Consider the following 15,194-nt stretch of genomic DNA (forward strand, 5'->3'; position numbering starts at 1 on the left):
AGAGCTCGAATAAATGATGATGGAGCTTTCTAGTCTCTGGTACCCTTGTGAGCACCGGCAGTAGAAGGACTACCAGTAGTGGGGGAGCTGAGATGAGCTGGAGAAAAATGTGATTAAGAAGTAAGATGAGAACCTGATACCCTGCCAGAAATAGAGTGTATTTCCTTTAGTTTTTAAATACACCTGTTGATTCAAATCTCACAGTGATACAAAGGTAATTTAATTCTTTATTTTAATGCTGTCTTTATATGCTTCTCTGTACAGTTTGGTGAAACTTGCAGGTATCACTGTATTTTTTTTTTCTTTTAAAACCTCTTAAGCCCTGCCAGATATCCATAGGCATGCACTAGGGCGTTCACATGGAGCAAGGTACAAACAAATGTTAAACATAATATTTCAGCCTCTATTTCCCTAAGATTGCATCCTATGACAGACACTGGAATTGCATAGGATCCCCAAAAGCTTTCTTCTAAAGGAGGAAAAATAATGTGAAACTTCCAGTCTAATTTACACTTTTAGGGTGACTGGGGACTGGCAACTGCGTTTGTTACAGAATTAACATGATTCCACATCAAGGTTTTATGTACCATCTTCCAAATGGGGGTTAGACCAGTGATGACTGGTCTATGAGGGTAGATTCAGACTAGATGTAAGGAAGAAATTTTTTACAATGAGGGTGGCGAAACACTGGAGCAGGTTGCCCAGGGAGGTGGTAGATGCCCCATCCCTGGAAACATTCAAGGTGATGTTGAACAGGGCTCTGAGCAACCTCATCTAGTCAAAGATGTCCCTGCTCATTGCAGGGGGGTTGGACTAGATGACCTCTAAAGGTCCCTTCCAACCCCAACTATTCTAAGATTCTGTGATTTCCAAAAGTTGACAACAAGCCCCTAAATAAATTCTTCCTAAATTCTCCCTTAAAAAGCCTCAACCTTGAAGAGTCCTGGCTCTCTAGACTTCTATTGCCTCTGTCTTCATGTTGTAAGGAGGAAACGGCCATGCCCGTAGGACAGGGGAAGAGCAGGGCTTTCTCCCTAATATGCACACGAAATAATATAAATCTCTGCAACCCTTCTGCACTTTTAAGGAGCAGAGGTCTTTTAAGCTTGCCTAATGGAAACAAAGTTTGTGCAAAGAATAGTAGAAGAAATGCAAATGCATTTCTTTGTTGGTGATTTTAACTCTCTGCTTGTTTACACCTTCTTCTACATAACAACTGGGCTCGAGACCCAACCAGAGTTGCATACCAGCGTCACCAAGAAAGTGTCAGCGGACTAAGCAGGTAAAGTGATTTATTTTGCATGCTGTTACACCTATTTACTTCAAGCTGGTCAATTAGCAGGAGAAAAATGCCCCTGTTAAAGATTAAACATCCCACACTTGTTGTTTTAGGGTTTGAAAGAACTCTTGAGCTCAGCTGTGCTTTCAAAGATGCTGGGTTTCAACTGAAAACAGTCTTGATGTGCTTTCTTTGTCAAAATAGTGACCATAGGGGCAGAGAGGAGTTGGGGGAGGTTATTTTTGCATTACTTTTTTAAAATCAGTTTAGATACAGAGATGTCTCACTTTTTATTTCTGCACCAGGATTTAGATCATAGCACTTTTTGTTCTCTTGCCACAACTCCATTCCCATCTAAAGAAGGCAACAGTGATGGCAGTGCCTTTAATTAGGATTACCCAACCCTATATTTGGTGGCCTTCAGCTTTGACCAACGTACATGGTCAGTATTTCCTTTGCCAGGCTGAATCCTTCCCCAAACTGGTTTGTCCATCTCCAAGATCAAGACTAGGAGGGAAAAATGTTCTGGGGGTTTCTCCTTAAATATTTTTTCATATAGGAAATGCCATAATGTTTTTTTGGGAAAAAAAGCATGGAAATAGTAAGCTCAAGGCTTACAGCAAGGTCTGTAAGCCTTGGTGTGCCTCTTGGTGCCCTTATGAAAAAAAAAAATTGCCTTAAGTTAGGAGGCTCTGAAAATCTTATTTGTGCATCCTTGATAGAGATTTTGTCCAGCAGCTCAATTCCTGGAGGATTTTGCCTGAATCGAGCACATTCCAGAGTGGAAGTGCAGCCTCTGGATTCTCTGGGCGCTGCTGTAGGTACCTGGCTCTGGGTGCAGGCCGACGAACAGGCTACCCAAGGGTAGGACACAGGGCATTGCCAGAAGGTAAGAGACAACCTCATGTGTAAGACAGTGAAACGCGACCTCCCAGTTTATTTCAGTCCACAGAGCCCTGGTGTGAGACTTGGTGAAGCTGGCCACAGCTGAGCACTTCAGGGTCATTTCCCAATGAGATGTTCCCCATTTTCTGGGTGCCAAGGCAGATGCAGGTAAATCTGCAAAGAGCCAAACGCTTACAACGACAGGTGGTCAGAGCTGTGCTGAAAAGGTATGGAGCACTATGAAAAACACTGCAGGTTTCTGAAAAATGGGGTATATATATCAAACTGTGGCTACACCAGAGGGATTTTAGTTTCTGCATCTCTTTGCCTGTTTACCAAGTGCTGAAATGAAGCCGATGCAGCTTCATGGGGATGACTGACTTTGCAAGCTTAGAATTGGTGCTCAGTGTTGGCATGCGGGACTCGGGAGGACAAACCAGGCTATTTTTAAACAATTATTATTAACGCATTTCAATCACTCCACATTTATGAAGCTGCTTGACTACAGGGTTGGAGAAATCACTGGGAATTCCCTATTGGATTCACAGTCTTATAATTAGCGACTTCAACTACGAACAGACAGGAGGCCAAAATACTATGTACATTATATATATTTAAACATATGTTGCTCTTCAGCGAGGGAGAGCCATAGAGGGTTTTCCATTCTGTTAACCTCTCGTGATGGCCAATGACCGCAGCAGATTTGGAAAGGCATTTTATGGGGTAACTTGAGTCTCAACTACTTGAAGACATTGTAAAAGCGTGCTGGAGGAACCAGGTAAGCAAGCTTAGCAAGTGGCAATCGATCAGATAAGCCCACATAAGAAGTTACAGGTGTAATTTTGCAAAGAGTCATTGGTAAATGAGAGTGAAATTTGCTTTGTCAACATAATCAGGTCTTTTTTTCTGAATTGTGTTGGTACCAGAAGAACTGTGGCTTTTATAAGATTTCCTTTCTGGACACAGCAAGTTCTAATATGAAGTGGCTCAGCATTTGGGGTATTTGAATGTGTCTTGCCCTCGTGGGAAAGACGTTCGTGGTGTTTTCTCCAAAACAACTGAGGGTTTGGGGTAATCGACATCAATAATGAACGAGCAGTGTCCTAGAGGCATCTGGAACACAGTGGTTATGACTGAGCACTCTTTCAATAATGAAAAGAAATAGGAGATCACTAATCACAAACACAGGGTAATTACCCGTGTTAGACGTCCACCCTTTGTTCATTGTCAACCTCTGTATTTACGCATTGTGGTATAATCTTTCTAAGTGGAAGTGTGGATAAGTAACCCCTGTAATACACAGTTTGTGCGGGGGGAGCACACAGGACAGGATGCTGCTCTCTGGGCGGGATATGGGGAATACATAAGGTTACAACAGCTCAAAAAAGGAAACGCATAAAAATCAAAGTGGCGTTTTTTAAGAAATCAAAAAGAGAGGAAGTTGGAAGGCTTACAGAAACCAATGCAGGTTAATATCACCAGTTTGAAAACAGCATAACCATATAGAAAGTATATAAAGCTTGCATAAAAGTATTAAGTTGTCTTTTTTCTTATTAATTCTTTATGATGTGAAATGTATAAGAACTTCAGTGTATACTTCCTTCTAATTAGTTATACTGATTAAAATACAGTTTGGGGTTTTTTTGCTTGTAACACTTTCTGAAAAGAAACCTGTGCTTCCAAAAGACACAAAGACTAGCAGGTTAAAGCATGTGCATCTCTACAGCCACAAATACTCATCTTTCACATAAGGTATAAAATATTAGATGGAATATTTTCAGTAGGCTGATATCATAAAAGCAATGACATTACATTTGCTGTGCGGTATCAGAGACCTAGTCTTACGCTTCTGGAATTATTCCAATTTCTACAACCCTTTATCTATTTAATCTGTGATATTACAGGCTTGATGTTACATTAAAAGTATTAAAAAATCTGCAAGCGGGTTAACTTTTTTTTTTCCTATGTGGATGTAATAATCATTCGCTTAAGAGATTCTTGGCTCATGTAAGACCAAAATAATGTAGAAGAATTAGAAGGCACTTTCCGTTACAAATATTTGTGCTTTATTTTATACAGTATTATGGAAATGAATTGCACTTTACCTTAGAGTTTTTGAAGGCAATGATTATAGGTTTGTTGCAAAAATAACTGAATTGAATTAAAAATAATGAATTTAGTATTGTCAGAAATGTGGTCATATGAAGTCAATGGATTGCCATCCATTCCAATTTTCCTGGAATTATCTAGACTTTGCTGTCATTATCTTATGCCCCAGTGTATCTTGCAGAATATTAATGAATCTAAAAATAACTTCTGAAGTTCGCAGTGGGATCACGATTGATGCAGTGTGATAGGAGATTTGATGCAGCATCTCGTACTTTTTATTGCCCAGCATTGGTTTGTGGCAGCCCAGGTTTTTTTTACTTTTTACCACTTATCAGGTGTTCCTAATCTGAGAGTCTAAGCAGCAAAAATAAATCGCTCTCATAAACATCTGACACAAAGTATTTCCACTTAGTGTGAATAACCCAGTTCAGTGTGGTATTGCCCTGATTCTGGAAGAAGTAAAAATAAGCTCAAATCTAATATTTTTCTTCTTTTTGGGTCTTCTTTTCCCACTTTCAAGAACATTGACATGGTAACTTATGCATGATCCTTTTTTTTTTTTTTAAAGCATGAATTACACAGGTAATTACTGTCTCCCTCTCCCCCCAGTCCTGCTGGGAATGGCATGAGCAACTATTCCTTGGAGAAGCAAAGCTGGAGCACCAGGGAAGTGCTCTGTGCTGGGAGGATCTTCCACCCTGATGGTCTGCAAGAAGATCAAGTGTAGCTTGTTGTGTATTTTGACATGTAGCAGAACAAAACCCAATACCTCTTAACCAGGCAGCCCTTCAGGGCCTGCCAGCAACACCGGGGTGAGTCACGTTTGAGTTGTGTGCACCAGGTGCCAAGGAGAGGCCCTCCAAAGAAAGGTTTGGAAGCGAGTAATAATAATAATGCTGAGGTGAGTTTGTCAGGGTTATTTTATCAGGGTTTATTTCTTTTCTGCCATCGGACAGTACAATAGCAAATTGTACTGTAATGAGTAAGTAAGAGCAGTCTACGATGAAGGGAGGCTTCTGCGATAGAGCTTGACAGCATCATTGCAAAAATGACTTTTAGATGTGCCTTTTCCAAGCAAAATACATCCTTGCACTGTTTTAAAATGTGTCTAATTTCCAGTTTGAATGTCAGGTTATGTTGGGATTTTTAATTTCTTTTCTCTTGTCTTTTTAGGGATGAGGGAGGGTGTTTGGAATTTTTTTCCTTTTTTTTTTCTTTTTTTCCTCCTTTTTTTCTTTTTTTTTTCTTTTTTTTAAATTAAGATTTGCATTTCTTTATCATGCAAGCCTCTAAGCAGGTCCAGCTAACTACTGAAGGTAGTATCTTATTGTTTCTCTCCTTGTTAGAGAAATAACTCTAACGTGGAGCATGCTATTAATACCTTCCGACAGTGGTGGGGGCACTGGCATGACTGGGGCTATTTGCCAGCTTCCTTTTAACACTGGGGCCAGTGGCCTCCGCAGACAGCTCGCTGTCACTGCTTTAGAGCCACCTCCGCTCCCCCTGCTCCCAGCAGCGCTGGCTTGTCAAGGAATGACCGAAGCCACCTTGTACTTTAAATCTATCAACTTAAAAACTAGTCAAGTGACCCTGATGGAGCACTGCTTAAAAAAGGTCTAAAGGACTTTCACTGGTTTGTGTATTTTTTTATTTGTAAAGTTAAGGTGCAGTTATTACTGTCAGGTCTGCACTATCCCTTTGCCAGTTCTCTAGGATTCCTCACTGGCCATTTCCAGATGCTTTCTTTTCAACTACAATTACAATCTTTTAGTGATTAAGAAATAAAAAAAGGGGTAACTGAGAATGTGCAATTCTTGGTTTTGAGAATGGGAATCTGGACCATACTGGCACAGGCAAAATCTGCTCTGGTGCTGAGCCAGCAAGGAGGAAAGCACACCCGGAGGGAGCATCGGTACCTCTCTGTAAGGGTAGTAAGGTATAAAATGGGAGCTGATAAGGTAGTTGGCGATTATTGATTTTCCTATTGAAGTACTATTATACTTGTGACTTGGGATATTACTTACAGGGTAGTCCCTGCAGGTGTTTTACTAAAATAGTATTTAAATAGAATTAGCAAATTTGGAGGAAGTGGGAGAGTTGACATTTTCAGATAAACCAGAAGATTCTTTGGCTATCCTAACTCATGCTGCTGAAGTGGGCTACATTGAAGCCCATGCATATGTTTTCTTTTACTCCAGATAAGCAATGTCTTAATACTTGTTCGCAAAAATTTAAAAAAAAATAAATGGTAGGCTATAGATTTACTCTGAAATCAGTATTTTTTCTGTTTAATTAATGCCTTGGAAACAAAATGATGTTTGTTTCTGCTTGTGGGTGTTGCTGTAGTAGATGAGTGTGCTTTGAATTCCCATGCATGTTTGCTATCGTGCTCGCTCCCATGTGATGCAAGCTGACCGCAAGTTCAAGCTTGCATGACGTCTTAGTGACAGGCTCCTTGTCCTGTACCGCACTGCACCGAGCAGCTTTCTCCGGGATTGTTTTATTTACGCCCCACTAGCTTTTCTGTTTGCAACCTAATTTGCTTGTATTGTGAATTGTAAGATATTCATCTGGTGTTAATACATCACTGATTTAACCCTAGCCCTGCTGCTTTGATGTAAGCAAAGCCTGCAATTTCTGTAGTGCACTTAGAATAAAAGTCAAAGGTGTTTTTTAGATACGCGTTCACAGAGATAATTCTGTTTGAAAGAAGATGTCTGGTGGGCTTGTAATGTATGTGGCTTTATATATCCTTGTGTTTCTTCTGAATATAAGACATATATTATTCAGACATAAAAGTATGCCTGAAATCCTCCAAAGGCAGCTTGTCCTTCTATATATTTCAGTACTTTTTCCTGCTACAAAGAATAACCCTGTCTGAGCAAGATGCCTGGCACCTAATTTTGCAGCAGGAGGGTACCTGCAGCTGGGTGCACTTCCCAGGCTCCTGCCAAGCTGCTGCACGCATCCTACCGCAGAGCAGTGTGGGTTGCCTTGCAGCACGTGAGCCAGATGCAATCTGCAGATGGCTGGCCCACCACCTCTTCTGCAGAGGAGACCAGGACAGCTGTTCAGGTGGAAAACTATACGTGCTTGTCTCCTGGCATATTACGGTAGAATACTATATCATTTTGGAGGTATTCCCCACTGTTTTTACTACCCAGGCTAACATGAAATGCTGAGAGGTTTGACAGTCATGACTCTTGAGTCTTTATTTACTAGTGATGCACTTAATTACTTACGTAAAATATACATGGTATTTTTCCTGGTAGGAAAGGGGAGGAGGTAGGAGATTTGCTTGGCTGCAGAATATTCAGTGATCTGGAAGGGAAAGTGACATGGAGTAGTGAAGAATTGTTATTTATTGCTTTGCCATGAGGAACTCAGAAGTTGTTAAAAAGCAGCAAAATTCGTTTCTATAGGAAATGTTATGCTAGAAATTTCTTTGATTCACCCTTTCACACGTCCCATTGAGAAGTGGAGAAACAAGTTACTTTTTATTTTAATCACATATCACTGAATGGTTGGGCTTTGGCCCAAAGAAAAGGCAACACTTCCGAACTCCACTACTTTTGTTAATAACTGTTATTGAAATTCTGGCTTCCACAATTCTTTTAATTAAGAAAAAACCCTCCCTAAGCAAAGCACTTTGCTTACCGCAGTATCAAAACCCGTTAATAAGGATGACAAGGTTTCCTTGCTAGCAAGCAAATGCAAACTGTGGATGTAAAACTGCTTTATCAGCTAGTCCTTTCCAAAACCACTTAATGTCTTTGTTGACCAAAAAAATTGGGAATGCCGAAAATTAATGTGGATCTTAATCACAATGAAAGGTACCAGGATGTTTGAAGGGAAGTTGGGTTTCTGGTGACATTACAGATTTGGTTTTTGCTTATGCAAGGGGCAGCTAAATCTTTAGATCATCCTAATCTAATGCAAAACCTAAGCCAGGAGAATAAAATATCTTCCAGAGCAATGAAATTACATTGAATCCCAGCCTCTGTGGAGCAAATGACTGCGTTGCCTGTACCAAAAGGATAAGACCTAAAAACCCACAATACTTCCATTGCTCTAGGAAGCAGCTGTGTGGGTACAGGAGTCCATGTCTGTACCTGGCTGGCTGGCTGGCTGCGTTTCCACACAGGCATCAGAAGCTGATGCGTTTTCACTGTCTAAAGAGTTTGCTTTCCTGGTAATTCAAAATTGGATAATTCCTTTACAAAGAGCTGTTAATGATCTTACAAGAACCACATCAAATTGAGAAGGCTTTTATGCATGGGCCTGGCATGTTGGCTGGTGGCTGCCATCATGGGGTGTTTTTGAGGTTTCTTCTTCCCTCCAGGTCACTCAGGACAAGGTCCATGAGTCCCAGTTCATGGTGTCTCTGCTCTTCTACTTCCACATGATCTGAAGCAGTTCTCCTCCTGCGGGTCCCTCTTGGTAGTGGCATGCATAGCCCGGTGGCCTCTGGGACCCCAAATCAAGGAGTTGTGAGTGACCTTGTTCCCATGGGATGTAGACCCTGCGCTTGCTCCGGGCATGTCTGAAATCCACGGACATGAGGTTGGGCACACAGCATTGCCTGTATTCTCTTTGCGTAGGGTTTTAAAATGCAACTGCTTTTTATATGATGTAGTATCTAACTGGACAAACCCTGCATTTCTATCTGTCTCAGTTCCTTGAACGCCATAGAGCATTCCTTGTGTGAAGGTGGAGTTGGCTTTCTCTCCGCTTGCACATCACACCTCCGGTGAACTGTGGAGACCTGCAATCCTGGTAGCCAGCCAGCTCTCTGCTTGGCAGCACTTCTCTGATTTAATGTAAGAAAGCCCCTGGTCCTCTGAACTCATCTGGGTTGTGAGTTGTTAAGGCTGTCATCAACACCTTGGTGTCTTTGTTCAGTTGCTGAGCAATTTTTATTTCCTACCCCTTGGCAGGGGGTTCTCCTTCCCTCTCTCAAAGCTTTGTCTGAGGTGTTTGCACCTGGGTAGGCAAATATTTGCATGTAGGAACCTTCACTGTCCTTGGGCCAGCGAGCGTGAGGCATGGTACCTCACTGACTGTACGCGTACCAGTGCTCTCTCGCAACCACCATTTGCTAACAAAGCTGAATTCCTCACTTCTGCGTTAGGAGATGCCCCAAGCCACCACCCCGGCCCGTGGAACGAGCCTTAGTCAAGACACTTCGTGATCCAAAGCAAATTTACCACCAACTTATGTTGCAGTCCTGCCAGTGACCAAGTTCCCTGAATGCTGAGTGTTGGAGGAGGTCTCTGAATCAAGTGGAAATGAATATGAATAAAATGATACATGAATTCAGAGGGGTTTATTTTGTTTTTCCAATATAATGGCTAAAACTTAAAAATACTAGATGTATCAAAGTTGCTCGGAACCATTTTAAGTAGCTGGTCAAACTGATGCAATAGAGAACAATTGTATTTTTTTGTTTTGCATGTGTGAGGATTGGTTTTCTAAAAACACATTTTTTTTTAAGTGTAGATACTGAGATACAGAAAGTTGTGCTTCTCTCAGTCTCTCATATAAATATGTTTGCAGCGTTCTCTTGTTCCTGAAAAAGAAAAAAAACCTAGAAGACTTAATGCATGGCTGGGGGGAGTTTGTGTTTCTTGCATGTTTGTTTTGCACCTCCTTTATATAGCCCAGGCTCAGGAGGGAAATGGGAGGAGGGGTGGGAAAGCATGTGGGGAGAAAACCAAGATGGTCACAGGACATGGACGTCCATTCCCACACCTTTCTGAGAGCATCGAGCTTCACTTTCCAACCTGAAGGTGGGGATGCATGTGCTGTTTCCATTGCTCTAATGGCCGCATGCGTTGTGCATACACGCATCTTTTTCCAAAGACTACATCCATCTCCATGAAGAGCTCAGCTAAGTCCAGATTTTGGTCTGGTAGGCAAGTGTGCCATGCTTCAGGGCTTCGAGGCACCGCAACTCATGCTTTGGGTATGAAACATTCACCACAGAGGTCCCCATCCAGTGAAGGGGCTCATGGTGCTGTCATTGCGTGTTTGGTGGCTTCGTATAAGTGAGTGTTTGGTAGCCTGTTGATGTTCTTCTTTGTTAGCTTTTGGGTTTATTTTTAATGAACGACTCATTCCATTTTGGGTTTGCTTAACTACAAGAGATCCAAGTGGGCTGAAAATTTCTATAACAATAGGAAGTATCAAAAGTGATGCCTTGTTTCTTGCTGAGAAGGAGCAGAGACACCAAATTTGTCCTGCTCCTGGAGGACATCTTAGGGGAGCAATGGGAAGTTTTAATTTCACAGCTCCATCTTCTTTTTTCTTCCTTTTTTCTCCTTCTTTGGAACTTTGTGGAGGATATAAACTAACGAAGCATTAAATAAAACTAAAGCCCGATACTGAGCAGCCTGATTTACAGCCCTCTCGGTCAGGTTTTAGGTTGGTCCATGTGAGAGTGTGATAACTATATAAATACTATCCAATCCACATAGGAAAGTTTTAGCTGCTTTATAGATAAAAGTATGCTTTATGAGTACACTTACACTTGTATAAAGTGGCATGCAGAGTCTTAGTGTAATCCAAGAGTGTCCTTTTGCTCAATTTACATTCCTTTTAACTAACAAAACCTGAAGAAGAAGAAGAAAAAAGCCTCCTTATGCCTTAGGCTCATGCAAAAACATCTCCGCCAGAGCTGAGACCTTTGGTCTTCTCCTGTCTGCTCACACTCACCATGTGATTAAGCCATAAAATTGGTTTATGCAGATCTTCAAGTCTCCATGGGCAGACCCTGGCCTGGGGAAGTATGTTGATGGGCTCACATGACTTGAGGTGCACAGTTGTGGCTGGAAAGCCACAGAAGTCAACAGGAGTTTGGCCTTGGAGTTCATCCTGTTGAGGACTATGACCCAAGGCAGTGTAGTGTGGCGCTGCCACTCATTCCCAAAAAGTTCAAGATAAAAATCAGCCCATGGCCATGATACACATGTTGAAGAAAAAGAAGTCAGGTTATGGAGAGAAGAGCTGTTTTCAGATGTTGTCTGTGAAACAAGACTTGTAACGTGTTACAGATATTGGGATGATTTTAGGTTGGTGAGAAAAGTTTCTGCTTCTGCAGTAGCTCTTCTGTGAAAGCGAGCTCAAAACTTTTTACCAGTCAGGTCTGGGAAAACAAGGATGCTAAAACTGGGGGTATTTAGCTGAGGGAGCTGAAGAGGCATTGGCTTTGCAGTCCCAATTTGCAGCAGTTGCACCAGCTGGGCTGACGCTGCCTGTTTCTGCTCATTTCAGTGGCGAATGGTTTACTTCAGCGAGGGTCTGTGATCTGGTTTCAGCACGATGCTTCGCAAAGCCTCAGGGTTTAACTAATGGATTGCTTGAGATTTGACTTTCCAGTGCTTCCTATTCAAGGAATGTACAGAGAGATATTTCAGGGTTTCGTTCAGGCTTTCTTATGCAATCTCCTGCAAACACATCTTTTTGAGGCGTCCGACCTAGATTTTTTTCAGCGCACTCCTAATCAGACAGGAAAATACAAGAAAGCCCACTACCAAATGGAGTTAAGCTGTCAAATTCCTCAATAAGTTTTCAAGTTTTAAGGTTTAAATCACCATTTTGATTTCTGCCTTGAACTGTGGTAGTTCTCCATGTGACTGATGTCCGGGCAGAAGCCCTGGCACAACATTTCATGCACTTCCACATGCTCAGCTTCCTGATCACTGACTTCTGGCACCTCATTTCTTTCCCGTTAGCATTCTTCTGGCAGTGGCTTTTGTGATAATTGCACACAAAATTATCCCCTTGCTGCCTCTGTCAGCATTTTGGTTCATATCTCTCTTGCTGGTTTGGTTCTTACAAAAAATGAAACAATCCATGAATCCTTGGGAGAACGAGAGAGGGTAAAAGGTAAAACTATTCCTGATGCCTGGGGGAAAACGCTTGTAACAGTCCTAAAATGTGGTTAGTAGAAGTTGATGGGTTTAATTTGTCTAGTGATTTTATCCTTGTATATTAACTATTAATTCCATAAACGTAAAGGATGAAGTTGCAGTGTTTTGGGGAGATGCTAATTGTATGGAAAAAACATATTTTGAAATAATGATAGAAATTTTAGTCTGATAGAAAACAGATGAGACCTGGAGATGCCCTTCTGCTTTTATAAGCACCAGAGGGTCTGTGTTACAGATAGAAATTCAGTAGATATACAGTGATTCTGATTGCTAAAACTATTCCAATGTCTCGTAAGGAAACCTCCCTCCATACTGGCTGCACTTTCATCTTCAAACATTTTCAATTTGTTTCTCTATCACTGATGGTGCTTCACCTGGAATGACCTTTAGTACGCAGTCATGCTCCCGGCAATCTCAAATGTTCCTTCTGCCATACTCACTGTAGGAAGTACTTAGTAACTATAGACATACCAGTAGGTAAGGCTAATGGACTGGAGATCTCAGGAGGCCTTTTCACATTGGTGTTTATTAATGAGTTCCGTATAATTTGAACTTTTTATATATAGAGAGATATATACACAGATATATTCTTTATTTTTTTATATATAGTCTTTATTTTCTGGGCCTTTGACAAGATCCTTTTACTATATCCCAATATCCATCTTGTCAGAGAATAACTACTTTTTGTGTCCTCCAGGGCTCTGTGTTGGGGCCAGTCCTGTTTAATGTCTTTATCAATGATCTGGACGAAGGGATCGAGTGCACCCTCAGTAAGTTTGCAGATGACACCAAGTTGTGCGGGGGTGTTGATCTGCTTGAGGGGAGGAGGGCTCTGCAGAGGGATCTGGACAGGCTGGATTGATGGGCTGAGGCCAATTGTATGAGGTTCAACAAGGCTAAGCGCAAGGTCCTGCACTTGGGTCACAGCAACCCCATGCAACGCTACAGGCTTGGGGAAGAGTGGCTGGAAAGCTGCCCGGCAGAGAAGGACCTGGGAGTGTTGGTTGACAGCCGCCTGAATATGAGCCAGCAGTGTGCCCAGGTGGCCAAGAAGGCCAATGGCATCCTGGCTTGTATCAAAAATAATGTGGCCAGCAGGACTAGGGAAGTGATTGTGCCCCTGTACTCGGCACTGGTGAGGCCGCACCTCAAATACTGTGTTCAGTTTTGGGCCCCTTACTACAAGACAGACATTGAGGTGCTGGAGCTTGTCCAAAGAAGAGCAACGAAGCTGGTGAAGGGTCTAGAGCACAAGTCCTATGAGGAGCAGCTGAGGGAACTGGGGTTGTTCAGCCTGGAGAAAAGGAGGCTGAGGGGAGACCTTATTGCTCTCTACAACTACCTAAAAGGAGGTTGTAGAGAGGTGGGGGTCGGTCTCTTCTCCCAGGTAACTAGTGATAGGAGGAGAGGAAATGTCCTTAAGTTGCACCAGGAGAGGTTTAGACTGGATATTAGGAAATTTTACTTCACTGAAAGGGTTGTCCAGCATTGGAACAGGCTGCCCAGGGAAGTGGTTGAGTCACCATCCCTGGAAGTATTTAAAAGACATTGGGATGAGGTGCTTAGGGACATGGTGTAGTGGTGGTCTTGGTTGTGTTAGGTTTATGGTTGGACTCGATGATCTTAAAGGTCTTTTCCAACCTATGCGATTCTGTGATTCTGTGGTTCTGTGACAGGACTTTTCAGAGCAAATCAGTGCTGTTTCTTAACTTGCTTCTAAGTTTATATTGACACTAGAGCCCGTGTGTAAGAGAATATAAAACTCTCCTGAATTTCCAGACTGGAATGTCCTGTACAAGACTGTGTTTTGGTTTCTTGTTTTCCCCTGTATAAAATCTGTTTTTCATATGTGACGAGCTTTGTGCGGTGGCTCCAACCGCTTTGCAGTTCCCAGCGTCTGCAGCGACAGCTTTGGGGATCACCAGATTGGAAAGAAAGATGGAAGTCTCAGATATAATTAAATTACTACAAGTTTTGCAAAATCCTGCAGCTAAGGAGAGACCCAAACTGATGCCTACATTGAAAGGAAGGGTGGGCAGAGCTCAGCCTTCCTATGTCCTCTTTGGCAGCCGCTGGCTGGCCTTCCGGCATGTACTGCTCTTGCTTGGTAGGTGTGTAGCCAGCCTCTGGGTCTACTGAAGTTAAGTGGTACCAGGAAAAAAGGAGACACGGGACATAAATAGTCAGGAAACCAGAACTCGCTATCCTGCCTCCGTTGTATGCCTGAAAAACCATCATCTTTCTCAACTATTGTTTTTGCACTTTTGTTTTGTAGGAATCGGAGTTTCTCCGTTTGGAGTTTGATGAGGCCAAGGTGAGCCAGATGCTGAAGAAACTCTCAGAAATAGAGGAGAGTATGACTTTGTTGACTCAGACCACTTAACCAAATAAAGAGATTGCAACTCAGAAAACAAATGACCCTCGTACTTTGTCATAATTCCCATTTCTGCACATAAAACAGGTAAAGATTGTTAAATCCCCATTATAACTGTACAACACCAAGTATGGGCTAAGTTGCACTGTGAAGCTTTCCGTGACCCATCCTCCAGGCCTGATCTCCAAGGCGGCGGTGGCGTTGTTCACATAAATCTGTGCATATTCAGGCCTTCAAGTTTAGTGTAGCTTTTCTCTTTTTTCCCTCAATCAATTTTTGAGTCTTCCAGATGCTGTAAATACTGTGCTGGATGAACAGCAAAGGTAAATTGGCCAGTTGTGACAGGGGAGAAATGAGCAGAAGGAACAGGCAGACGAGGGGGGACTCATGCTTATCCTTCCAAACCATGAGCTATGTAGGACAAATCCACCTGCATGAACTCTGGCTGCTTAGAGCTTAAAGCCTGGGACAGCAGATGAAATGCAGCGAGTTCAGGGAGCAGAGACAAAAATGTACATCTCTGTAATTGTGAGCCTCTATGCTGCTGAGGATTAAATGGTTCCCAAGGTGTGAGGTGGCCAACCTTGCTGGCCCCTTCAGTCACACCTACCTGATG

The 15,194-nt window shown here is 42.3% G+C and overlaps 1 protein-coding gene across 5 annotated transcripts in view; it reads left to right on the forward strand.

Annotated features, from left to right (window-relative positions):
* Positions 1-14,637, forward strand: part of COMMD1 (copper metabolism domain containing 1) — an 80,866-nt gene extending 66,229 nt beyond the window's left edge. For 2 of the 5 annotated variants that reach the window (XM_072857306.1, XM_072857313.1), the window contains exon 3: positions 14,480-14,637. In XM_072857306.1, the coding sequence (XP_072713407.1) occupies positions 14,480-14,587 (108 nt within the window). In that variant the 3' untranslated portion in view covers positions 14,588-14,637. Of the gene's footprint in view, positions 1-1,227; positions 1,283-12,901; positions 12,975-14,479 lie in introns of those variants that run through there. The other 3 variants (XM_072857307.1, XM_072857311.1, XM_072857308.1) reach the window with 3 other exon arrangements.
* Positions 14,638-15,194: the final 557 nt, after the last annotated feature.

The sequence above is a fragment of the Ciconia boyciana genome, chromosome 3, assembly GCF_034638445.1.
Source record: "Ciconia boyciana chromosome 3, ASM3463844v1, whole genome shotgun sequence".
Classification (NCBI taxonomy): Eukaryota; Metazoa; Chordata; class Aves; order Ciconiiformes; family Ciconiidae; genus Ciconia; species Ciconia boyciana.